Raw genomic sequence first — 26206 nt, forward strand, 5'->3', positions numbered from 1 at the left:
TTTTAACTGGCAATTACAACATGAATGAATTATTGATTTAATGCCTAAATGCAGCTTTGTACAGACGAGCTGTGCACTGAGCCCAGCTGAAATCTGACAGGCCCCTGAAATGCCCTTGTCCTGCCAGTCTCAAAGAAACCTTTATTTTCTAACCTTTTTTGAAGTACACACTGCTCGAGGAAGGAACAATTTTCTAAAATCAAAATATGTTTGACACATAATTTGCAATTCAGTGGTTTATGTGCAATCAATTCCACTGAACATTTACACATACAAGTATTACTGATGTCAACTCTTGCCCCGAAAGCTTAAACATCAATGGGCAACCAGCGTTAAGTGTCTTCATTCTGTTGATGGGGTTGATTAAAGTTATTTGTAATTATGATAAACTTTTTTTTACTTATGCAGCACTTCACAGACAATAAAACAGAACATACATGAAGTTCAATAACAACTTTAAACAGTTTAATGCAAGACAATGTTTAAACTACAGAAATGGAACAAACAAATACCTGGTTAATAAGAAAAGGTTATAATAATAAAAACAATGGAAAAGCAATCGAACTAACAAAGGCTGACCACCAGATGGCAGCACGGTGGCTAACGTCCACTGAGGGAAGAATAAAAATGACACTTTAATAATGAAACAACGTGATAATGATGAAAGAGCTGAAGGATTGTGGGTATTTAATTATCACTCTTATTCTCAGACAGAATTAAAACTAATTCAGCGTGCCCTGTCTGCGCGCTCCCGTGCCCCCCCTCATGTCCCCCCTTTTTATTTTTTTGTAACCAGTGCGCGCCCCCGCTGCTGGCTGTGTTGTGCGCTCGGATCAGAAGCTGCGGACGCACACGGACACATGGACGCACTGTGATTATTCCCCCTGATTTTCCTCTTTTCTTTGCGGGATCTTCTCCTCTCTGCACCTTGTCTGTCTCTGCGGGGGACTTCTCGTGCGTTGTTTGGGGCTCATGCGTTTTCTGGAGTGTGCGTGTTTCCCCACTGAAACCAGCACGCACGCTTCCACCGCAGCCTTTGTATGAGATGAGGCTGGATTAGGATCCTCAGCTCCACCGGACGGAGGCTAATTCAAAGTTTTGTGGTTCCTCGGGGCCGGGATGTCTCGGGTGGATTACACTGCGCCCTGGTGGACCTACTGGCTGCACAATTTCCCCCACATCAACCTGAGGTTTCAGCCCATTGACAACAGCTTCCAGCCCGAGGAGGAGAACTACCAGCAGGTCAGTGCAGGAGGATGAGACGGGAGCCCAGACACCAAACACAGGGGGGGGGCACAGTATCCAAACAGGGCTGCTCTAGTTTAAAGTGAAGTTAATGGCTTTATGTGTGAATCAAGGAGTCACTAATATCAATGTAGGGTGTTTTACACTTTGTTGTGTCTTCTAATTCAACTTATATTTTCCTTTATTCTACAACAAGTAGTGTGTGTCAGTGTCCTCCAGGTTTCACGAGGAGCATCCACTTCCATAGATCAGCCGACAAAGTCCAAATGTATAAAACTTTTATCATACGTGTACGTTTGTGTATTGAATGGACCCAGAATGCTTCATTTCAAAAAGATGGGCGAGACAGGGAAAGCCCAAAATGTTTGTTATTGGTGGGAAGTGGCATCATTGAGTCGTGTGGTTTTTCTTTGAAGAAAATATGAAAGACACTTAGTTTTAGTTTTGCTGTTCTCTTTACTCGTGGAGTCAGAACATCTTGTAAATCCTACCTTCAAACTGGTCTCTTGTAACATTACCCATTTGTTTCTGAGGTGGGACTAATGAGTTGTGTCTGCAGAGGCAGATCAGGACGCGGACTTGCTTCACCCATGGGAGTCAGAGTGCTTCCATCCGACCCATCACACTGTTTCACCCAGCTTCTAAAAGTGGACAGGGATCAGCTGCTGGTTGACTAATGACCTTCTTGTCAAACACCATGAATGTTTTATTGTGACACTGTTTAATTTTTCAAGGTTACAGATTAGCGCCTGTCAGTGCAGTGGAGTGTAGCTACGTCATGGTGAGAGCGGGCGGCATTACCGTTAATCATCCTCAGCAGAGTCTCCAGTGTGAGGTCAGGGAACCCATCACGAGTCCAAGTGAGTCAGGGACGGACTTCGTAACGACGTAGAAGGGTTTAATTTGTAAAATAACAGAGCTGCTGTGTCACCGTTTCAAGAACATGTGTTTTCTCTTTGAAGGTGAAAGCAAAAGGAGACATTTCCTGAGAAACCAGTTCAGTTTAGACTAATAACGCCTTGAGGAGATGACGGATACGGCCATGGTGGGATATGTTCTCTGATATGACTTTGTGACCACGCTTTGTCTCGACTGGACAAAAATATGGCAAACAGGGAGAAGCTGGGGTTGAAAAAGCAACTGCAACTACTTTGATAAGACGATAAGTCAGGAAGTGAAAGGCAGCATAAAGCGAAACTCAAACTTTTGCTCCTCACCGCCTCACTGCATCAGTCTGGCTATTGTCAAAGGGTTAGGTTAGTTAGGGTTAGGTTTGATTTCACGATGCTAACAAAAAAGAAACGCTCTGTTTTTATCTGTGTGTTGAACCCATAGACGATATTTTAAAAATGGACGCACACTCCGGGCTTGGAAAGTGAAGCCAACTGCAATCGTCTGAAACAAGTCTTCTCTTGAATGACCAGCAGAGGGCGACTCCACTGGTTGCAAAAAGGAGACTGTTTCTATTGAAACAAATGTGGTTACTTCTGGTTTCAAGAAAACGAGATGGCGCAGGACAAAATGCCAAACTTGAGGCTTCACAACGGCAGATCACAAATCAACGGCGGATGTTCGGTCGGAGTTCGTACAGCTTTAGCTAAAGTGTGTCTCCATATTAGAGAGTTTTCCTTTTCGGTGAAATCGTCTGTGACAGTCGCATCAAAACCCTTCAACAATTAGCTGCGATACCAACCGTCACTTTCAGCTGCCATCTCCGCACCGGCAGTAGTCTCCGTGATAAATCTCTGCTCTGCCAGAAATCAGATGGCAGCACGACCGAACTGCCTTCACGTAGCGAGTTTTTTCCTTCCTCTCCTGCAGCCAGTTTCCATCCATTGTCAGTGTCTTTGTGAAGACGGACTCGGGGGCCGTGGGGTGAGGGAGGGGAGGGTTGGGAGTCTCAGCAGGAGAGCAGCGGCTCCTCCTGAGAGGACTGTCAGGCACAGGCAGCCGGTCAGAGGTGGGGAAACCCCCCCGTCAGCTCCACCATCAACCCCTCTTGTTCTCCCTGGTTTCTGTTCCTTGTTTTCTCCTCTAACTCGTCCTCATCGAAACTTCGCTCCAGCTCTATTTCTTCCCACCAGATACACCGTAGCTCGTAATGCTCCCACTTTGCGGAACAATTTTCTGTGAAGCACGAAAGCTAATGACACAATCTCAGGCAGAGGCGAGGCTATTTGGCCCGTTACACGTCCGTCCGTCGTGAGCTGTCGAGCTTAATTCTGATCACCACCTCTTGTTTCGACTGCATTAGTGGCAATTATAATGTAATGCATCTGCAATCTAGGGACATAGAAGTGGGGAGTATTTCCCCCTGGATGTATGTACTTGCATCGTTGTTAAATTGTGAATCATTCAGGGTAATGTAACCAGTTTAATGTGGTCAGTGGTCATGTACTACAAAGTGGATTTCAGTCACAAACTGGGGCAAACTGTGCAGAATGTTGGGATCAGACATTTCAGGAGTTTGTCTTCCACATTCGTAGACTCGTTCACAACAACAGAAAAATGTAGGAAACATTCCAGCGAGGGGGTGTCACCTGGGTAGAGCATGACGGAGGCAGGACGTGACCTGTTATCGTTAACATCGCATCAACACCTGCGTCCGCCCTTATCGCCAAAAGCTCTAGAATCTCGTCTTCAGTCCAAGTCGGCATTATTCCAGTTTCACATCCGTTCCATGTTCACATCCGTCATCGACACGGCCACTCGCTGGATGTGAATCTTTCCTGTTGTGTTCTCAGGACAGGAAATCGTCTGTAGGGGCTGTATGTGAGAACTCAAATGACTGAGTCAGTTGCTCCGGACAATTTCTGGATCTTTTCCTGCCAGTCCCCTAAGAAAAGGTCCAAAAAATGAGCAACTGACGGTGACATTTGCGTTCTCACGTGCACCCTCACCAGACTCCAAATGCAGTTTTAGAATATTTTAATCATGCAAGCAAATTACTCTTAAGGGTATTCTCCAGCTCTTTAGTTCTTCTCAGGGACGATGAACTGGATTCCAAATAATATTTTCAACAATTCAACGTCCACGGAGAAATGACTGAGTGAATGTTGAGTGTTTGTGCTGCTGTGGAGCGAATTGAGCAGCACAATCAAAAACCTACAGTCCAGGCCACATGCCTCGACAGTGGAATTGTAATTGGCCGGCTGCAGTGTGGGCAATCCTGGTGAATTCCTCTGCTGGCTGTGGGCCATTGAATGTGATGGAATGTAGGGTCAGGATCTTTCACTGTGCTTTGTGTGTGTCCTCGTGTGTGTGTGTTTTTCTCACCCTCTGTCGGACACTGCTGTTGTCAGTGGAGCCTGTTAGCTGAATCACCTGACCAGAGTTTTTTCTGTCTCTAGTTTCTGTTCTCTATCAATAAACAAGTTGCTCTTCCTGTCGGACTTTGGGGAAATTCTCAAGTTTTCATGGGCAAAGTTGTTGAATTGTCTGTTTGGAAAAGTTCTGGAAGTTGTTGGACTCAGATAAAAAGACCAACATGTTGATGGTTTCTTAGGGGATGCACACACACACACACACACACACACACACACACACACACACACACACACACACACACCAGATTATCTGCTGATCTCCTCAGTTCTCTGGAAAAATACGTCGGACAAGGGCCTTGTTTTTATATTTGTTGTGTGTGTGTGTGTGTGTGTGTGTGACTTTGTGTGTGGGTGTGTTTGTGTTGAGCCAGACATCATGTGTAGGTCAGCAGGTCGTGGTCCATCTGACTTCCCTTTTTCCATTTCCTGCTTTGTCACCCAAACAAGTGTGTAGCAGCTGCCGTCTGATGCGTCCGTCACCACGTGGGCCGCTGCTCCTCGTTCCCTGACACCCTGATACTATCCAAACACACAGAGCTGCAACATAGACACAAGTACTATCATTAAATCATGGATCGATTAAAGGCTAGAACGTAGTTTTTGTACGAAAGCAGCAATGTTGGGCCGTGACTGCACGACTTCCTCTTTTCCCATCTCGCCACTGGTCTCTTTTATGTCTAGCTCAGCTCACAAGTTTCTTCTAAAAGCTTTTATCTTGCTCGTACCGTGGCCTAAAACGATACGACATAAACGAACAAGCCATGGTTCTACTGTTCAATTACAGGGACACACACACACACACACACACACACACACACACACACACACACACACACACACACACACACACACACACACACACACACACACACACTTTGTACACTGAACCTTTCTGCTTCACTGGCTTTTCTCACAGAGATTCTCAGGGAACAATGTTCCAGCCGAGCGCATCCAGACAGTCTCCCCCTCCAGACCGCTCTGTTTCTTTTTAAGTTGTCTTCGTTTTATTTTCTCTGTTATGTTCATCAGCCTTTTCCTTCACCTTCCGCTCTTCGTTTGTTCTTCGTTTGTTCACGTCAAACGTCCCTTTACCGATTTTAAATGGATCTATATTCGAGTCACAGCCACTCGTGTGGAAGATTTGAGAGAATCCATGTGAAGTCATGGGGGGATAAAATATTCATCCATTGTGCAGAACTGTTGTTGTTATTTCCTCATTATACTTTTACATTTGTGAATATTTCTGATTACATGGTACTCCAGGGTTTGATTGCATTTTTGCTTCAGCCCATTTGAACTCAACGCTGCATCGAGCAAATTACAGCTGATTTTACAACTAAATGCATCAACTGTTTTTGCATGAAATTATAAAAGCCTACGACAGAAAAACACAGTTTCTGCTCAGCTCTCTCAGCCACTGTCATTTACCAAGTCTTACTTGTGCTCTTCAGGAAAAACCTCTTTTCATCCCTGTGCTCCTCGTCCCACGTCAACCTCCCTGTTTTTGTGAATGATTGTTTGATCTTACTGTGAAAACAGCGATTCACTTCATCTCTGTCGCATTGATGACGTTTTTTTTTTTTTTCTTCCTCGTTTGTGTTTTGCATTTGCACGAAAGATGCGATCGCAGTGGCCCCCTCGGGCTCCAAAGAAGGTCGTTAACCCCAATCTGTCTCCATAGTGCTGGAAGCCAGGAATTAGCAGCATCTGATTGGCTGGATGGTATCAGCGAGGCTGGTGCTAATAAGGCAGCACGTCCATACCACGCTGATCTAACAATATTCAAACGGGAAGTGACAGCAGTGACGACTCTCCCTCGTGCCAGGGGGAGCTGTGATTGTTTGGTGTTCCTCTACTGTTTCTTGGTTGCATCACATTCGTTTGGTGATCACCGGCGCAATAAGAAGCTTTACCCGGGGAGATCAAATGCCGTCAACCAAGTGTGCCGGATCGGCATGAACTGGGACAAGTGGATTCATGCAGACACATTCCCCTCCAGCGGAAAAAACCACAATGAAAGTCTGCTCCTCCGTGGAAGCTGGGGGTTGGTGTTGGGTTTCCTTTGTTGTGAGGGTGTACCATCAAAATCATGACCCCTGACTCCCCCGAGGGAAGGGGTTCGGGCTTCGGGGGTTCAGGGCGGGTGTCATGGAAACGGGGAGATAACAAGCTTCGCTGCACTCCAAAGATGTCCCGTAAGCACGGCCTGCACGGAGAAGCAGATGCTGGTGAGAGATTTACGAGGGCTGTGCAGAACTACAGGAATAAGCCAAACATTTCTCTTTGGGAAAAAAAGCGTAAACCACAGGAAATGAGCAGCGGGGCTTTACCTTCACAAAGCCCAGAGACCTTCGGTTTGTTCATGAAGAAGTTTGAGGGGCAACGAGGCAGAGCAGCATAGCAGATTTAATAAGGAATCCTTTACATCCTGTCTCTTCAAATCCCTTGGGGTCGCTTTACTGGGAGGTAATGGTGTCCCAGCTGTGAGCACTCGGCTGGACGACCTCTGGTCCCCGGGGCTTTCACCTGAGGGGACCAGGCAGCAGCAGTGGGACTCGCACTGCTCCATTGATCCTCGATGAGGGGGTGGATTTCCTTATGCTCATGCCTTCATCGCCCACATTGCTCATGGAGCTCGGCAGCTCTCATTCAACCCTCATAGGCCCAACGTATTCATTATTTAAACTGATGTATTTGAGAATCATGACAATAGGATTTCCAGAGGGAACCTGTGTTGTCACTGAGTGGTTTTTATTATGTCTTCTGTTGTTTAATCCATTTCCCAGTTACCAGGATCCTTTGCAGGAACCAGGGTCTAAATTACGTTAGGCTGCTACTTTACGGCTAAAGGACAGGAACCTTTGGGATCAGGTGTTTTGAATATGCTTTGGTACTTTGTCACTTTCCCTGTCAACAATTGGTGTTGCTCGATTGTGTCATTGTTGTTTTCTGTAGGATCAAGTACTGTTGGTGCTTGACAAACTTAACAGGACATCTCGGCCTTTACTTCGTTGATTTTGACGAGACTTTAAAAAAAAACAGTTTCCTGTGAGTCCCCCCCCCCTGACTGTGTGGTTCTGTAGAATGACATTTATTAATAATCAGTGAAAGACGAATACTGATGATTTCCAGCAGCAAGAAGAGGCTCCTGCTGCTCGCTAGGCTTTGACCTTTAAGGTGGAATTTCCTTCTTCTTCCTCTAACTGATCTGACACCCGTTTATCCCTTATGTCAAAGGAATGTCACTGTCCATTCCGTCTGCGTGCACACACACACACACACACATTGTAGATGGATGCACATGAGCCTGGAGACCTTCTCCACCTACGCACAGCTGTCTGCCACCTGCTGTGGAGCGGCCGCGCTCACGGAAGCCACTTCCTATCTCTTAGCGTGTATTTAGCACCACTCGCTAACATGTGCACCTCAACTGTTGTGTGATTTAGTCCTACTTAGCAGATGCACTGTAACAGATGGAGGTGCTTTCCGTCTCTATATATTAATTATGGTGACAACTTGTGTATTAAAAATGGATTTTTAATGGGCACTCAGCTCAAGGTACGAACCATGCACCACTTAGGCTGCTGTGAATTTGCATCTGTCTTGACGTACATCACATCTTCCATCTCCTCCTGTTTGCCACCTCTTTCCTTGCTGCTCCAGTAAAGTGCCCCTGTTTTAACAGTGGAGTGCTCATCAAGTGGGAGATATGCAGGTCACAGTTTCTGGGGAAATAAAATATTTCTGCAGGAAATCAGTGTTTCCGAGTCCTGATGAAACGAAGTTGAAGCTGCTGGACTGTGAAGGTTTGAACACGGACCTTTACATCCTACCCCCATAGATGCAGTGCTGCCAGAGTGCACTGCAGGGACACTGCTAATATCCCAATGTGAGGGGAATAGAATATTTTAAGCTCCAGTAATATAATCTGAAGTCATATACATGTATTTTTAAGCACATGAACATCAGATCTTCGCTGAATGTCATGTAAGAGACACGTTAAAAACAAATGGAATAGTCAAAGTTGTCATATTAACTTTGACCTCGCTAACGTCAACTAGTCCAGACAAAGTAAGTGGAAAAACCTAATTTCATTCATCACTCTTTTATGGTTTCGATTATTTGTGATGGAATTGAAAAGAAACTTTTCAAAGCCAGTCTATAAACTAAGTTTGTGTTGCAAATGAAAGTTGGCGTAGGTACGTTTCCATAGCCTAGTAGCCCATCGACTAGATGGACGATATGACAGCTACTCAAAAGTAAAGTTATCTGGATCGCCCCCTGGTGGCTTGCTGGAGTATAGGCCATAACTCCAGCCTCCTCCATGTTAGTCGATGAGAGATGGACCAAACTAAAAACTCGAAGTACACACACTGTTTCAAAAGTCCTTAGACCTGCAGCTTTTTCCTCAGACGCTCCTCAGTGACTTTATTTATTCTGGCTTTATTTAAGCAAATGCAGTAAAAGAATTCGTTGAAAATACAAATTGCCTGCATTTATTCACCTGTTTCCATGGCGATGTCTAATGCTGCTCAGGTGCTTCCTTGCAAGATTCTCAACATGATGGAACCATTCATAATGTCGCTCTAATGTTTGAGTTACACTTGAATTTTTACTTTCCACCGTAGGAACAGCGGTTGCATAACATTCAAAATGAAATGAACCACAACTAAATGTGTCTTAGGTTCACTCTGACTTTAAAACAAATATCACTACTACACCTCTGCCTGAACTGCTCCTCCCACAGTTTGTCTTGCTCTGCGGAGAAGCACCGAACTCGCTCTGGGGCGGCACAGATCCTCCTCCTTGCTTATTGATTTCTTTTCCCATCCTTGTAGTCTTGAGAGCATTCAGAGGTTTATTTTTTCTGGTGCTTTTTCACATCATCTAATATTAAGAAGTGATGCAGCTGCTCTGCTGTGGCCAGTTATCTCGAAATCGCTCCTGTGTTTTTGTCCTGTTTTCCACGAGGCTTCGTAATAGGCCATTACAGCCTCAATGGCCATTTATCAGACTGTCCACATCTGTGCCGTCATCCTCCCATCAGCTTTCATCATACCTCTGATGGGACTTGGGGAGGGGGGTGTAAATGACTAACACAGTCCCCTCAGGGTCATATCTGCTCCAGGCTATTACTACCTCATTATGCTTCTCCCTTTGTCTAATAGGTGTCTGGCTGTGAGTGTGTGTGTGTGCGCGCGTGTGTGCGCGTGTTGTGTGTGTTTGTGTGTATTGCATCTTCTTTTGTTTATTTCCAAAGCATTTTTCTTTCTTTTTTTTAAAACCTCACAGTTATTTACCAGATTATCGTTATTAGGCGCACACAGGCACACAGTGTACTTCAGCACAGTGGCCCGGCTCTAAATGATATTTTCATGCAACCACTTGAGACTTTTGAGACATTTTGTTGTCTGGAATTGAACATTTTTTGAATTAGGTCTTTTTTTACAGATGGGCTTATTACACTGTGCGGTTATAGAAATGTTAAACTGTTGGTTGACACAGTTTTGATTCCAGGCTAAAAACCATTTCAGATTACCAGGTAGACAACTGCTGGATTTTGCAGCTGAATTGAATCACTTGTTAATAGGAAAAATATATCGACTAGTCAATAGTGATAAAAGTCATTACTTGCAGTTATAATTGAATCAGATTGATTGTACGTTGGCAGCTTTGCATTAAGTTTAGTTCCTACAGGGGCCTCATGATATTATCCGTAAAAAATCCCCCCCTCTCCCTTCGACTCTGCTGAGTTCATTTGTGTGTCATCCTTTAAATTTAAATTCGCCGAGCTCGTGGCTGATTCGTCCTGTCACACGCTTGTCTTCGGCTTTTCCCATTAAAGATTGAGATTCCTAGGTTTGCTCGCTATTTTGGGAAAAAGCGTAACATTATGCAACGCTGCCGCCTCAGGGCGAAGGCGTCGACAGTGGGAAACTGGGCCGTGCACTGAGTAATATCTGAGGTGGCCACGTGGGTGAGGAAGCTCCGTCTTTGTCTTCCCCTTACGGACAAAGACTCGGGCAAAGTGTCTTTGTCTTCCAGTCATTTGGCATCACCGCCACCGCCGCTCTTCTTAAACTGTTTACCTGTTTCTTAACTCTTTCTTGCCAACAACATTCCCTCCATCACCGTCTCTGTGTATCTTTCTTTTTCTCTCCCTCTCGGGGGGGGGGGGTTTGCCTTTCCGCTCAGCTGGATCCTCCTTCCTTTCTTTCCTGTGTCATCGCCTCCAGCCTCGTGCTCACCACCACCACCACCACCACCACCCCCCACCCCCACCCCCGTCTACAGGGACAATTGAGAGGAAGCAAAACAAGGAGGAGCCTGCAATTGGCCTCTTGAGTTCAAGGCACAGGGTGTGAACACATCCAGTTTGCTCTTATTGGAAACTACTCACACCTAATGCAGGCAGCAGTTAAGTGGTCGGAGCGGATGATTTGATTTTTTTACCAAAGAGGGAATGTGTGCACACAAAGATAACTGGTGTTTTTAAACCAAATGGAAGGTTGGAGCTCTTGGGGAAGTGATGGTTCCAGGATGGGGTTGCGGTACGTGCCTTTGTGAGCGTACTGTCGGTGTGCGCCTCCCTCCACTGAATGGATGCTACATAATTTAGAAGCCATTATGTCTTTGCACCTGACAGGCAAAGGACAGTAGAGAGTCTGAGAGTGAAAAGACGGAAAGGGAAGTGGAAACCAAACCACGGAATTAATGTGTCTCCAAAAAGTTTGTGTTTTTGAGTTGCTTACCCACGTAGGGTTTTTACCTCTGGCAAGGAGGCTGTTTTTCGTTGCTGTTTGTCTGCAGGATTATGCAAAAACCACGGAGGGAAACTTATTGAAACTCGGTGGAAGGATAGAAGATGAGTCGAGAAAGAACGCGTGAACTTTCGGAGTGGATTTGATAAAGAGGGTGGATCCAGGAATTCATTTCAATTTCTTTAACACTGAGAGATGAGGGTTTTAGTTTGAGCTTAATCCTGCTAACAAACAAACAAACCAACGCTTGCAGATAATCATACATCGGTTTGAGTCACAAACACCATCCACGAGGAGCTCCAGCCGAGTTCTTCAAACGCTTTTATATCATATCCTCCCTGTTTCTCCTCTTTCTGCCACACTCCCTCCTTTTTCCTGCATCGCCAGGCTGCAGAGGAATCACAAGACAGAGGCATGGCAATTCAAGCAGGCCTGTCACATGCTGTTTAATTCCAATAGACTGTGATAAGTCGCCCTTTCACTCGTCCTCCCCGCCTGTCGCAAGGGCACCGATACTAACCTGCACGTTACCATGACGATAGGAGCGGCTTGGCCCAGACACCGACCAAAACCCCGACGATCACATGATCCACCTGCACCCCCACATCTCCTTGTCATTTACAGGCTTCTCTCAACCGATCTCTGTCTTTCCATCTCACCATCGGTGCACGCTGACTTTCATTGGTCCGAACTCACCCATTAACACATTTACAGTCCAGTCTCTTTAACTGCGGCGCCAAATTTCCAATAATTTCCACACTTACTCTATGGGACCCTTAAGGGTACATGGGAAATCCTGAGTACTTCTGCATCTTCTTCTGTGGTGAGCAGATGTGCAGCATGTGGCTGTGAAATGGGACAATACGAGGCCCTGCACCCCGACAGATGGAGCCATAGGGAGAGGAGCGAGAGAAATATTGATTTAACTGGAAGGGAGCAAATGAAAAAAAAAAACGAAGATTCATGATGTGAAATGAGTGAACACGGCTTTATCATTTCATGCAGTTGTAATTTTTATCTTTTATTAGCAGAGTTGACAGGATGAGGACCGTTTCAGATGTTGCCAACAGCTGCTCCGGGGATTTTTCAATCTTTTGCAATTTACCTGCCTCTTTTATAGCGCTCGTCGACATAATCCTGCAAATTCTTCCATTTCTGTATTTAATCCCGCTGCCTGACTTGCAGGACACATGACATCACAGCATGGGAACAGATGGCTCAGCACCAGAAAGATTTCAGACAAACTAAAAAGGAAGAGCAAGGGGGGGGGGAGTAGGAGGAGGGGCAAAAAGGAGCCGAGCTTGAATAAACCCATCTGCTCACAGATGGCCGCAGAATTCATTTCAGGCTGTTAGGACACTCTTGTTGCTATTTTCGTCGCCACACTCCATCTCTCGCAGAAGGTGGGATGGGGGCTAAAGGAGGAACGAGAGGGAGAGATGTAGGCGCAGGGACGTGTGAGGAGGTGTCGGCTCTCCAGCTGGAGGCAGAAACATAACAGGCTCCCAGAATGCAGCTTGTTTCTTTCTTGGGGGCCGGTGAAGCTATATTCACTTGTTTTTATTTTTATCGTCACAGAACAGCATCCTCACATCGTGATGCTAAAAGAAGAAAGACATTTTTTTTGTGCATGAAAAGAAAGGAATCATTTTTGAAACGGATCAAATGGTCAAATTACTAATTCAGTACAACAAACACCTGAATGTTCACTCTCCTTTTAGCTCCACTTTTGGTTGCCACCACCTCCTCAGAAAAAATAAGTGGCTCTTCAGATGCTTAATGTTTGACTGTGTTCACATGTTAATTACTTCAATTTACTTGAATACCCATCGAATAACCATCGCAGTTGTCATTAGCAACGTCTCTGCTTCTCATACTATGATGAGTTTAATGTCTGTTGTCAGAATAATACGTCTGAAGTTACTTTTGAATACAGGAGTTATATTGATCTTTTTTTACATTTAGTTTTCTGTTGCTTTTAAAAGCTGGGAAGCGTCACTCAGAGGTAGTTCCAGGTACGAGGCCTTGTTGTTTCTGACTCAGCTGTGTCATGTCTCCCCTTCCAGTCCCTCATATTTCTGGCGTGCGTGGTGGCCGCAGGACTCGGCGTCAACCTCCTCTGCCTCGCCATCTACTTGAGCTGTTTGTGCTGCTGCCGCAAAGATGAGGAGGAGGAGAGCAAGAAGACCAACTCCTGCTGCGTCACCTGGTCGGCTGTGGCAGCCGGCCTCATCACATGGTAAGACACGGACGAGCTGTCATGACCAACTGTTGATTGACACACACACACACACACACACACACACACACACACACACTCGCTCTCTCTAAAGATGTCTGCTGGTCAGAGCTGTAAGATGTTGCACCGAATCTGTCTGACGCTGCACATCCGGATTTCCCACACGAATCCATAACTCACTGTGCAGACTCTTCTCTGTAGTGTGCGTCTGCCTGTCTTTGTTTTCCCATTTGTATTCTCGAGGTGTGTGGGGTCACTCTCCCTGGTCGACACGCCTGTCGGTCCACTTCTCTTTTGAAATGCCCCAAAGCTTCTATTTCCAGTTCCTGCATTTACTTGGGTTCATAATAGCACAGCCAATATACTTTCCTTTTCATTTCCTTCCTTTTGATCCATCATTGATGTGTCTCCACCAACCTGTGCAGGTTCAGTACATGGACATCTGTTTTTCACATGAGGTCACGTGACCTTTGACCTCTAAAATCTAATCAGTTCATCTTTGAGCCTTAATTAAACATTTGTGCCAAATTTGAAAGAATTCTCTTACAAGTAAAATAAAAAAAAAGGGTTTCTGAGGTCACCGTTATCTTGACCTTTGACCTTTTATCACCAAAATCTAATAAATGAATCCGAAATTTAAACAAATGCAAAGAAAACAAATAAGACATAAACTGTGGGGCTTGTTAAAGATATTATGGGAATTATAAAGAAACGTGATGAGAGTAAAGTAATTATACACATGCTTAAGTGTTGGTAGGAATATAAAACTCGTCTCGACACTAAGTACAGCTCAGGAATAATAATGGGATTCTGCATGTGTGTAAATAAAAACTCCCTGAGCCTTGGATATAAAGTTTATCAAGCGTAGCCTATTTATTTCTGTGTCGATATAACCTCCTGTTTATATTTCTGGATGGATGATGCCTCTCATCGTAATAAATGAAAACCGGTTACAGGTTACTAATGGAGAGTAAAATTAAAACTTGTATTGCTCCCATTAGCGCAGACCTTGTCTTACAAGACCGAAAACAGAATCCATAATGAATTTCAAGCTTCGCTGCCATGTCTTGTGCACAAAAAAAATTCTTTTTTTTTAATTATATCACTTAAATTATTAAAAATGAGACTATTTTGGAGGAAGAGAATCGTTTCCTTTTACATAAAAAAAAAAAGGTCTGGACCCAGTGTTTCCCCTCAGATTCTACTCAGCGTCAAAGTGATTTATTTTGGCTGGAGGCTGCTGGATCTCATTAAGTCCACGCTGAACTGAAAACTTTCCTTATGTGAAGTGACGTTATGTTTAGCTCCAATAAAGATGAATGATATCGCTGTTGTAGCCTTTAGCTGCTACACAGACAATCCAGTTTATTTTTCACTCAGAGCCAACTTTTCATTTTCCAAATACTCCGCTGCTGCTGACAAACCTCACATCTACCGGGGCGAAGATTCGGGAGCATCCTTTGTATCTTTACTCTTTTAATTTCGAGAGAATTACTTTCTTATTTCACGCTCAGATTTCAATACGCTCCTGCACAAACGTCCCCGGTCGTCAGTTTGAGTCCTTCTCCTCAGGAAGCTTGTGTGCGTTTGTGGAAAACTCTCCGATTTCTGCTCTCGCTCTTGGATATTTGTGAAATGACCCCCAGTCAAGATTCAACCCAGCCAATAGAATACCAGGTGGGACGTTGACCAATGAAATCGTCACAGCCCTCTTACTTCTTACAGCGTCAGAGACATTATGAGCAGCCAAATGTTTGTTGATCTCCAGTTATCGCAATTAATTTTGAAGAATGCTGGTAAACGAGCCACTGAACCAGGATGAATTAATGGATGGATGGATGGATGGATGGATGGATGGATGGAGGATGGATGGATGGATGGATGAGATGGATGGATGCCTGCATTGAGGCGGTGATGATCACATTCAGGCAACGTCCCACCGTTTCTCTCAAAATGAAAGACGACTCTCTTGAATAAGTAGAAAGTTAACTCCATTAAAGGTTCACTTACAGTCTAATGAAGTTACTAAAACACATCTGATGCAACACAGTCAGCGCTTACATCACCAGACACAACACATTGAATCAGTCTCAGAAATCTGCTCTATTCATGAAGGAGATAATTGAATTTGGTGGAGGGGGGGGAGTGGTTACGTCTCTCGGCCATGTGACAGTCGTGTTTATCAACCAGTGAGGGATATTGAATTAGTCTTAAAGCATTGTTGGGCATCTTCTTATTGTCGTGTAGTGTTCGATTCCTGGATGCTCAGCGCTGCAGGCTTGTAGGACCCATTCAAACTTTTCCTATTTTAACGGAGGGTAAAATATCTGTAGTAGTATAGACAAAGTGTAAAGCCTGTGTTCTTTACCTCTGGAGGTTTTAATTATACTAATAATGCATAGTAGATAACTTTTATTCTGTCTTATATTCTTTTTTTCTCTGCCCGAATCTACTAAATTCAGTTTAATGACAAAGTAATTTTCACAAAATGCCTCAAAATATGGACGTTTTAAAAGCGTTAAACATTTAAAATGATGATTAGAACAAGATTCTGTACGTCAAATTATCTTTAAATCACTGTTTGCACTAAAGCACCAATCACAGAACACTTAGCCTGGTTCTCTCACATCCAGTGTTTCCCCTTTTTGCCAAAGGAAGCCAACTGGCCTCTGTTTCCCACCGAACTCAGCCAGTCTTCATTACGTCATATTTAATCATTCATGTTCAGTTTTCTTAAAACTGTGCAGAGGCAGCGCTCCTCACATTAAACATGAATGGGGCGGAATTAAAATTAGAACAGAAAACCCAGGGAGGTCAGGCCCCACGGGGAGATGTGAGGTCTGTTCTGTGATGCAGCGGATTCACCAGGTCAGGTTGTGTTTTCAGACCACAGCCTGAGATGCTGGCGGCTGCATGAGGCTTTTATCAATTGATTGTGTGGTTTTTGGTGTTTGTTTGTATTTAAAACCGCATCATTATTCATAAAACCAACTAGTCTCACACTTAAGATCCTTTGCAAATATGTGGATTACTTTACCCCTCATATAATTATCACACACATATTTCTATAATGTTAATTACAATGTTTAACATGTTGCCCCCAGCCGTTAATTACAATGCACATAATTCCTACTTGCACAAGAGCAGTGGATGGAAACACACAATTATTTGGATTTTCTTTTTTGCCAAATATTCTTTTATAATTTCTTTTCAATCTTGATTAGAAACATATTCACTCACACATATTGTTAAGGGGGTAAACTGTTAACTCCTTTTCTGATTGTTGTTATCGACATTTTCATTTTAAACATATTGGAATAAAAAACTAAGAACTGCACATATGAAGTTAAGCTCCTTTCCCACCAATGTCCTGGGGAAGTGCACTTTCTTTTGTAGCACTGTACCTTAGAAAGAATAACTGTAGCTGTGGATAAATGACAGGGAAGGTCTTCATATCCTTGTAAGTACTGTGTCCACGTAAGAAAGGAATAAAGCCTTTGTCACAGCCTGTGGGAGATGTAGTGATAGAGGCGATTTTCCGACAGGCCCCGACGCTTCTCAAAGAAAAATCATATCCATCTGCCTGATCGTCCCCAGACTGATAGATATGATCTGTCCAGCTCAGGATTTAAGTGGAAACCTCTGTCACAGCATGTTAGATAATAGTAAAAGTACTTTCGGGACTTTTAAATATGTCACATGAACTTTTGTCTCCGTATCCATCCCAGTAAAGTGACTTGTTCTGTGCCGAAGCCGATTTTTAAAGAGCCGCACATCTCTATAGATTTGAAGACTTAAGGTTTGAACGAGACAGGATTTCCTGCGGGAAATCAACTCTCCTTCGTCCGATTCCCAACTTTGATTGTGCCAATCCACTGGATACACCAGAGGAAGAGAAAAACTGACTTCATTTTAATCTCATCAGTCCAGATTCTTCCCCTCTTGTCGCCGTCTCTTCGCCCCCCTCACTTCTACTCCCTGGGTCCCCTCTCGTTCTGTCCGTCCTCCCCTCGTCCCTGTGTTTTCTGTTTAAAGTCCCGCCGCGCTCCACTGTAATTATGTGTGACAGTGGCGGGAGCCGATTCGCCGTTATGTCCATCCTAATTAACGCTGGTGGAGCCGGAGCAGATGTCACTCAGCCGTGGTCGCAGCCCTGCCCATGGTGTAGCACTGCGACTGTGTAATTACACTGTTACCACAGCAGATCAGGCTACTCGTGTGGAAGACATCTGCACAGGGACAAAGCAACTAAGTTTACGAGTGTATCTTGTGCTGTGACTGTATGGTGCTGATCAGTTTCACCTAAATGTATGTATGGAAATGAATTTAAAGTGCAATTTGACCCTTTAATTTGGTCCATGTCCTGTATGCTAACATGGAGGAGGCTGGGTTGACATGACAGCTGCTCAAAAGTGAAGCCAAAGCATCTTGATCGCCCCCTGGTGGCTGGCTTCAGTATAGACCCCAAAACCTGTCTCCTCCATGTTAGCAGAGGGGACATGGACCAAACAAAAAAAGTCAAAGTACATGTCAAAATGTTTTTTCTCAAAGACGGTTAGTCGTTTTAGGTAGTTCGTATCACACTGTTCATTTTCAACTCTGACACTTTGATTTTAATTAGTTATTTGATGCTAAATGTCACGATTGACGGCTGAGGCTGACTCGCAATCGGTCAAAAAATGTTTTTTTTACTGCTCCTTGGGCATTAAAATAGATATTTTAGAAAAACTTCTCCCTCTCAAAGTCAGAGATTCATGCGTGACACATTCAGATGAGCCGCTGCATATTAAGAGGATTTCTTGGGGGTGACCCTTGCTGTAACTCGAGGAGGGCAGGGTAAAATCTAAATTCGTCTGTCAGTGTTTGTCACATCAGCCGAGTATTTGCTGCCATTCTGGAGCCAAAGCTCAAACAGTCGAACATGTCTGAGTCTATTTAAAGTAGCCAAAGGCCTTTTTTCCTGCTGCAGGCTGAAGGCTCCTTTTTCCAAAGTCCCTTCACTGTCTTTCATCCTCTTTTGTCATTTATCAACATGACAGTTAGGAATTTGGCTCCATGCTTGGCTGCTGAAATCCACGATATCCTCTCTGAATGAGATATTTCAAGGAGCAGCGCTAACTGGGACGACTGATGGAGGAGAGGCGGGGGTAGGAAAACGAGGGATTCGCTCGTGCCTCTCCGTCCTCACATTAATTAAATCCGAACTTTTCAAAAATATTTGCTAGGTTCAAAGAAGGCGATGTTTCTCCCGGCGACTTTTTTTCTTCGTACAATGCTTCTGTGGCGTTGACGGATGTGTGATCCGAGATAAAAAGAGAGGAGCAACTCCTGTGGTATGTTTGCTTTTGTAGGTGATTCTTTGTATCAGAGGAAAGAGGAAGAAGGGAGTAGCAGCATGTGCGTCATCATCACTGGATTGTTGCTCAACGTGGCCACATGAAGCAGAGCTAACCTTCTCGTATTTGTTCTCTGTTTTCTTCCGTCTCGCTGTGATTCGCCCGTCGTCCTGCTCTCGGCGCTTGTGTCAAATTATTTGTTGTAAACTGTCCGTCTTGCTGTCCTCCCAAATACAACAAACGCTGCTTTTGCTTATTTCACTGTCAGTCCGTCTCTTTGGCTCCGTCTACAGCCGTCACTCCCCGTCTCTCTCCACACGGATGATTTTATTTATGCATTCTCCGTCTTTCACGTGTCTCTTTCTCCTTTTTCTAGGGTAATGCTGTAGCCCCCGCCGAGTGGGAGGTTTACCTGCAGGGCTTCAGTTAATGAGACTCAAACCTTTTTGTACTAATCATGAAAAAAAAAACCCTGCTGTTCTGCCCCAGTGCACCCAGCATCGACTTGCCACACTGCTGCACAGCTCGCTCTGCCAGATCCCAGGCGAACGCTGCAGGAAGCATCATTGACCGCGGTTTTTATAGTCTCTATTTTCTGCTTAATGCTTATCCGGAGCATCAGGGAGGATTCGGGGGGGTGGGGGAGCCACAAGGTTAAAGAGACCGTCTCAATTAGGCTGACTCCTGATTACCTTCCCTTTGGTACTGGCCTGACCTGCCCCAGCGTGGCCTTTATCTGGAGAACACTTTGGCAGTTGGTTAATTTAGTGATTCCCAAACCTGACCTCCTTACTCCAGGAGGCACTTTGGTCGTTTCTGTGGGAAACATTAAAATCATAGAGTGGCTTATCAAATCATATTATCATATTGAGTCACCTGAAAACCATGTTGGTCTGCGAGAACTAGCAAATAAGAAGCTGTGAATGTCGAGGTAGATTGATAGATAAATAGTTAATATTGATAACTTGGATACCACCCATCAGAGCGCATTACCTACTTGCTTAGGTTTGGGAAGTTTCTTCCTAAACGTCATCATGTGGTTGAGATCCACACCAACTTTCAACCCGTCACCCGGCTTCTGCCTTTACCCCCCCGACATAATTACCATCACCGTTAGAAGTCACTCCAGGTCTCAAGGAAACCGCGGTGATAAAACCCTGTAGAATTAATGTGGTCATAAAATATTGACTCATAATAAAACGAATAAAGCCAAGAAGCCATACATCGTGTCTGCTCGACACCGGGGAGTGAAATGAGTCCCAGTTAAGCTCCATTGATTATCAGATAATGGACTGAGGTAAAACTGGGGGATGCTAATGTCGGCGCTAGCTACAACCAACGTAATTCTATACGACAGCTCTGCAATAATAAAGCTTGTATTTAATCATTGTGAGTCCGACGTATTGATTCATGCTGTTCAACCGCATGTTTTATTGAAAAGAGAAATATTAGAAACACCTTTCAAACTCATGCATAATTCAATACCAATAACCCTATAGGTGATATATTAAAGGGAAAAACCTTTTGTATTTAATAAATCAGTGGGATAATGATGCAATAAAAGAAAATAACGTTTTTTCTGCTGAGTCAGTTGAACATCAAACGGAGATTTTTGCCGCGACGTGTTGGACAGAATATTTTTGGGAGAAGGTTCGACCCTCCAACTGAGTTCAGAGGCTTCAGGATCACTGAGACCCGCAGAGCAGAGACACGGTGGCTCAACACTTTACACTGGTGCCGTGGTAAACGTGTCACCCCGTGTAACACTGAATCAACACCTCCGAACATCAAACACTCAGTAAACTCAGGATTTCTCTGCAGGGCTGCTGATGTAATTCAAGGGTTTAAAGCGTTTCCTCCAGCAGAGACGTCAGCGGAGGTTTCAAGCTTTGTCATCTCCTGAGTCTGACGATTTAAAGAATGTGTCTCATCTTATGATAAATTTAGTTACACTGTGATTTTTTTTTTTGCGAACAAAAGCTGTGTCATTCAGCAATTAACTTCCCTGCAGATTGATGTTTTATTTAATAAAAGGGTTAAACTGTCCTGCAGAAATTAGCAGATGGTTTTTTTTATCTTATGTGAGACGGGCTGCTTCTGTGATACCCTGGCATTTCACTGCACTGGATTACCAGTGTGAACTGTGACCTTCAGTTCTTTACACCAGCTCCACTTGCTAATGTGCCACGTGTTCGCAGAGGCTGTGAGACATTATGTCTCCACATCAGAGGAAGATGCTTTAAAATCCGTTCGTATGGCGGCTCAGTCTGACGGCACTGTGGGGGGAAAAACCCGCAGCTCAGAGAGACTACTTAAGATTTTGTGTTTGTGTTGGAGGTTATTTTGTTTGTGCTGAACAAACCAAATCCTTGGATGACTGAATCTATAAAAACAATTCCGAAATTATGCATATTCCAAAATCCCTGTATTGTATGAAATTCTGGTTGAAAGAGTGTTGTTTACATAAGCAAACACAGAAATTCAAAGAGGTTTTTTTCGAGCAGCTGCGGCGCTGCGTAGATACAGTGTTTGTTTTCCCTGCTGTAGTAAACCTGTCTGTTTTGAGGTTTGCATAAACACGTCCATCAAACAGGAGTTTACTGCAGAACACAGTTACTTATCTTTATGAACTTCTTTTATCGCATTGGAGAGAAAGTAAGAGGGGGCCACAGTCTTTGAGTTGGACTCAGAGAGGCTTCCCCAATGTCCAGATGTTGTGTATATGCTGTTTTCTGTTTTGCCACATTTGTAATCGGTTGTTTCCATCTTTCACGATGTTTTAGAATTGACAGAAAATCTGTAGTTTGGTGTTGATTCATTTCTATGCTTTGGATGAACTAAGTAGAATTAATTGATCCAAGGTCAAAGGTGAAGACCACTCAGGTTTTTGGCCTCTTGAACATTATATCTTATAAGTAAGCCTTTCTGGGATATTCAGTTTTTGAAGCTGACGAATTTATCCTCAACTTCAGGACCTCACCTTTTGACTCGCACGATTTTCAAGTCCAGCAGTGTTGTCGTTGTTTCCCGTCACTGCCTCAAAGCCTCACCTGTCCCGTCTTTCTCTCTCCACAGCGTCGCAGTGGGTGTGGGTTTCTACGGCAACAGTGAGACCAACGACGGAGTGTACCAGTTGACCTACTCCTTGTACAACGCCAATCACACGCTGGGCGGCGTGGACAGTCTCGTAAGCAAAGACACACACACACTCCTCACGTGTTCCTGTACGAAGTAAGACACGTTCAATTCAGCTCGGTGCTTTACACCGAGACTGCAGATGACGGATCCATTCAGCTGTAAACAAACTGCTGTGAAGAGAAGGCTTCAGAAATATTATAGAGACGCTCGCTCACACAAAAGAGGAGACAAGCCCAGAGGACACAGTTTAGTTTCCCTTAAAAAAAATTGTATGGTCTTTTTATAGCTTTTTACCGCTACACACAAATTGACAGCCTCTCTACACAAAAACTCTCTGGTTCCAGACAGACAGCTCTCTATCTCTCTTCTCTCTCTCCCTCTCTCTCCCTCAGCCACCCTGGACTTGGCAGAAACAGAGAGTCGTCCTGTGTCTTTCTTCTTGTGCTCGCTTTGGCTCAGCTCGTGTGCATGATTCGTTTTTCTATTTTTATCGGGCCTCACTTCCCATCTAAGAGACGCTCATCACACAGACGCCCAATCTCACCACCGTCGCAGATTTCACACTAAACGACAAGGCGTCGTTCTTTTTCTAGTTCGAGAGCCAAACTCTCTACTCTAGTCTTGCCTTGATACTTGTGTGAATTGATTTATGGAGTGACTTGAGACTTGTATGGATTCACTTGAGACTTGTGTAGAGCGACTTGAAACCTTTTTGACTTGAGTGTTGAGTGACATGAGGCTTGTGTTGAGGGACTCGAGACTTGATTGTCCTGAGACTTAACTTGAAACTTGCATGGACTTAATTAGAGCCTTTTAGAGATGTGTATTGACTTGACACTCACATAGATGGATTTGAGTTGACCTGACACTCATGGAGTCTGACTGGAAACTTGAAAATATCTCCGGTCGTCACCTGGTGTTTCTCTAAGCTGCACCCGACCAAATGAATAAAGTTATTATTCATGACCAACACTATAAAAATACAGTATATACTATATGGTTGATGGATATAAGGTTGCTGAAGATTAGCTGTGTGTTGTCGTGTTCGTGGTGTGAGACCAGCAGTGGAATCAGATCCTCGGTGACTCGCTGTTAAAGAGCAGGGATTAAGTCTCCATCTGTGTTAATGCACATTAATGTCGTGGCATGTGAGCCACTCTGTGTGGCCTCGCTGATAAACGTGTCCACACACACTACAGTTAAATGATGTGGTATTTTAGGATGTGTTGCAGTGATGATGGAGGAAAAAATGACCTCAGATTTTAACACATCTCTGAAGCTTTGAATGTTTCACTTTATAAATGATTTAAAGTGGAAACATGTAAGAACCCCACGACCACTGATGTTGCGAGATCAGTCGAGCGTCAGCGGGGATTAGTTCTCACGTGATGTGCATTGACATGGACCATGAACACGCTTTTATCATGTTCCCCATATCATCAATACAACCACATGTTAAACTTGTACCGACTTAATACAGCGGGGGGGGGGGTATAGACTCTCTCATTTCTAGAATGTTTGAATTGATGTTCAGCTCTTAGCCTCATTAATTCCTCAATGTCATAGTAGAGAGCGGAGAGAAATCATTAGCATGTATCTCGTGTGAAGGCTTGTTGGTGCGTTCCTCTGGGACGTGTGAACCCACACAAGGACTTAATTGGACATGGTGGCCTTTATTTTAGCATCTTAATGCATGTGAGTGCGTGTGTGCGCATGAGTGAGTTCATCGCAAGCGGCTATAGACTGCTGAGGAGTCGAGTTCTCGGAGTAGGACAAAGAGCCCAGTGTGCCACACACGGTTCCCAGTCTCCCCCCACCTAATCAACCATGAGACCAGGAGACAAAGCCCTCTGATGGGGAGGAACACGCAGCAATGCTCGCCCGTCTGATTGGCAGAGTCGGGATTGGAATTGGCATTGAAATCATTGACAATGACTGCTTCGCTGCCCTCTGGCCCACACAGATGCCTTTTAGCCGGGCTCCATGAGAGTTTAGAAACCGGTTAGCTTCTAAAGACTCGGTGTGTGTGAGAGACAGGAAAAGGACGGAAGTTAGATTCATTATCAGAAGAAGCGTTTTGTTTCTCGGCTGCTGTTCAGACCGATTGGTTACAGTCTGTAATATATGCTTATGACGTGTTTACGAACACATACATTCGTGAAGTCGGGTCTTTTTCTGGAGAAATCTAACATTTTATTGATGTGCATTATTTTGAACATCCAAATTAGATTATATTAATTCAGGCAAAAGGATTTGTTTTATTTTGAAAGACTACGACTCCACCTGTGACCTATTCACTTCTGCCGACATCTAACTAGCTAGTACATCAAAAGTATTAGCTACAGGTATTAGCTACCAGTATTAGCGTTCGATAGCCACAAGCTGTTTGTGTAGCACGTGTGTTGCATCATGAGTGATGTGTTGGGTCGTGGGACATATGGTAACAAGTCCCATGAAGGTCCGGATTTGGAGATAATTGCAGGCATCAGGTCCGATGTGGAGCTTTACAGGGGCGGGTTTGCAAAACTGAGCATACATTCAAACACCAAGTAAACATTAACCAGTAAAATGTGGACTCCAGCCAGACTGAAAGCTTTATCTATGCTGCAATGGGACTGATGGGAAATTCGAAGTGTTTAACCACACTAATAATAACTTTATTGTTTGGGGATGGATGTTGTGAGAGGACTTGGCAGCCGGCAGTCACCGGGTCGATGCCGGGGTCAGTCAATGAGCCTTTGGCCAGAGCTCAAATGCGGATTGGACGTCGGCCGACTGCATAATTACTGACATGCATATTTCCACACCATTCTCATAATGAGCTTGTTGTAATGACACAGTATAATAAGCTCTTATTAGCTCTCTTCATGAAGAGGGGGGAGGGGAATCACATAGAGAGAATATTCAAACTCCACGCAGACGGTGGAATTCAGATGGCCTTGGCGAGAGTTGAGATTTCGAAGGACTGGGCCATGTTCTCTTTCACAGTCTGACCCTGTTTTAGCTCCAGAAATAATATTTCTGGGAAACTGAAGTCCTCAGAGGAGTTCAAGTATTTTTGGGGCCTGGTGGTATTGTTCACAAGAGTATAAAATAGAGTACGACAATCACTCATTTACTTTGTGATAGGAGCGATTGCGGAATGGTCTGGGTATAGGACTCAGATTTGCAGTTGAAATCACTTTGTTAGTTGTGTTTTACTGAAAATGAAAAGACTCCTGATATTTTCCATCTAGTTTCAGGTTGTTTTTCGTGCTAAACTTTCTCCAGCGGCAACAGAAAACACAAGAAGCTCACGATGACCGACTGGGTCAATGCTGTTTTTGAAGCTTAATGCAAGTATTGTGTTTTTAAAAAGAGGAGCTCGTTCTCAAGATGAAGCTCTTACTCAAGTGGGTTGAGGTTCCAGTTCCAGGGCTATTTGGGTAGATGACAAAAGAATGAGGTTGCATGTACAAAAAAGGCTGAAATGGGGCTGCAGCTCCTTTGGGAGACACAATAACGTAAGAGCCTTCAGAAAGATGCCTGTGGGAAAAGGGCTTCATTGCAAAATCAGACGGACAGACAGAGATCTCTGGAATTATTAGATAGATGATGAAATATCTGTTGTGGGACCACGATCCTATCATTTTCATAATTTGCTGGAAAAACATAATCTTAAATTCTGGTCCCTCCTTCAAACAGCTGCTGTCCCTGGGTCCAAATGTAAAAAAATCTCTTTGACATCCAGTTTGTGCTTTGAAATAAATGTGCTGCTGGGTGCGAGATATGACTAATGGACACATTTGCTGACTTCCCTATTCTTGAGAAGCTGGATGAGCTGCCATGTAAAGTTAGGGGAAACGAAAGTGCTTGACGCTGGGCCAAAGGTCGTCTCTGCAGCCAAACTAGCAACTGCCTAACCCCCCCCACACACACACACACACCTGTGATCTATTGCGCTCTGAAAAACAAAACCACAAGCAATGACAGATTTGTGGAACTGCTCTCATCTGGTTGTGTCTCACTGTATTTGTAGCTAATAGCCGTGTAATCCCACTTCCTTCATTCCGACAACAATTTTTTATTGTGTTGGCCATTGCTTTTTCCAGAAGCCCTGATTTAATGGCTAAACCCATAAATGTCAGTCCTTCTGCAGGGAAACGTCCTAGAGCGCCAGGG

The 26206-nt window shown here is 44.2% G+C and overlaps 1 protein-coding gene across 3 annotated transcripts in view; it reads left to right on the forward strand.

Moving 5' to 3' along the window:
* Positions 1 to 804: 804 nt before the first annotated feature.
* Positions 805 to 26206, forward strand: part of ttyh2 (tweety family member 2) — a 48269-nt gene continuing 22867 nt past the window's right edge. For all 3 annotated transcript variants that reach the window (XM_035145579.2, XM_035145580.2, XM_035145581.2), the window contains exons 1-3: positions 805 to 1242; positions 13399 to 13571; positions 21983 to 22094. In XM_035145579.2, the coding sequence (XP_035001470.2) occupies positions 1120 to 1242; positions 13399 to 13571; positions 21983 to 22094 (408 nt within the window). In that variant the 5' untranslated portion in view covers positions 805 to 1119. The remainder of the gene's footprint in view (positions 1243 to 13398; positions 13572 to 21982; positions 22095 to 26206) is intronic.

Source organism: Hippoglossus stenolepis, chromosome 21, assembly GCF_022539355.2.
Source record: "Hippoglossus stenolepis isolate QCI-W04-F060 chromosome 21, HSTE1.2, whole genome shotgun sequence".
Taxonomy (NCBI): Eukaryota; Metazoa; Chordata; class Actinopteri; order Pleuronectiformes; family Pleuronectidae; genus Hippoglossus; species Hippoglossus stenolepis.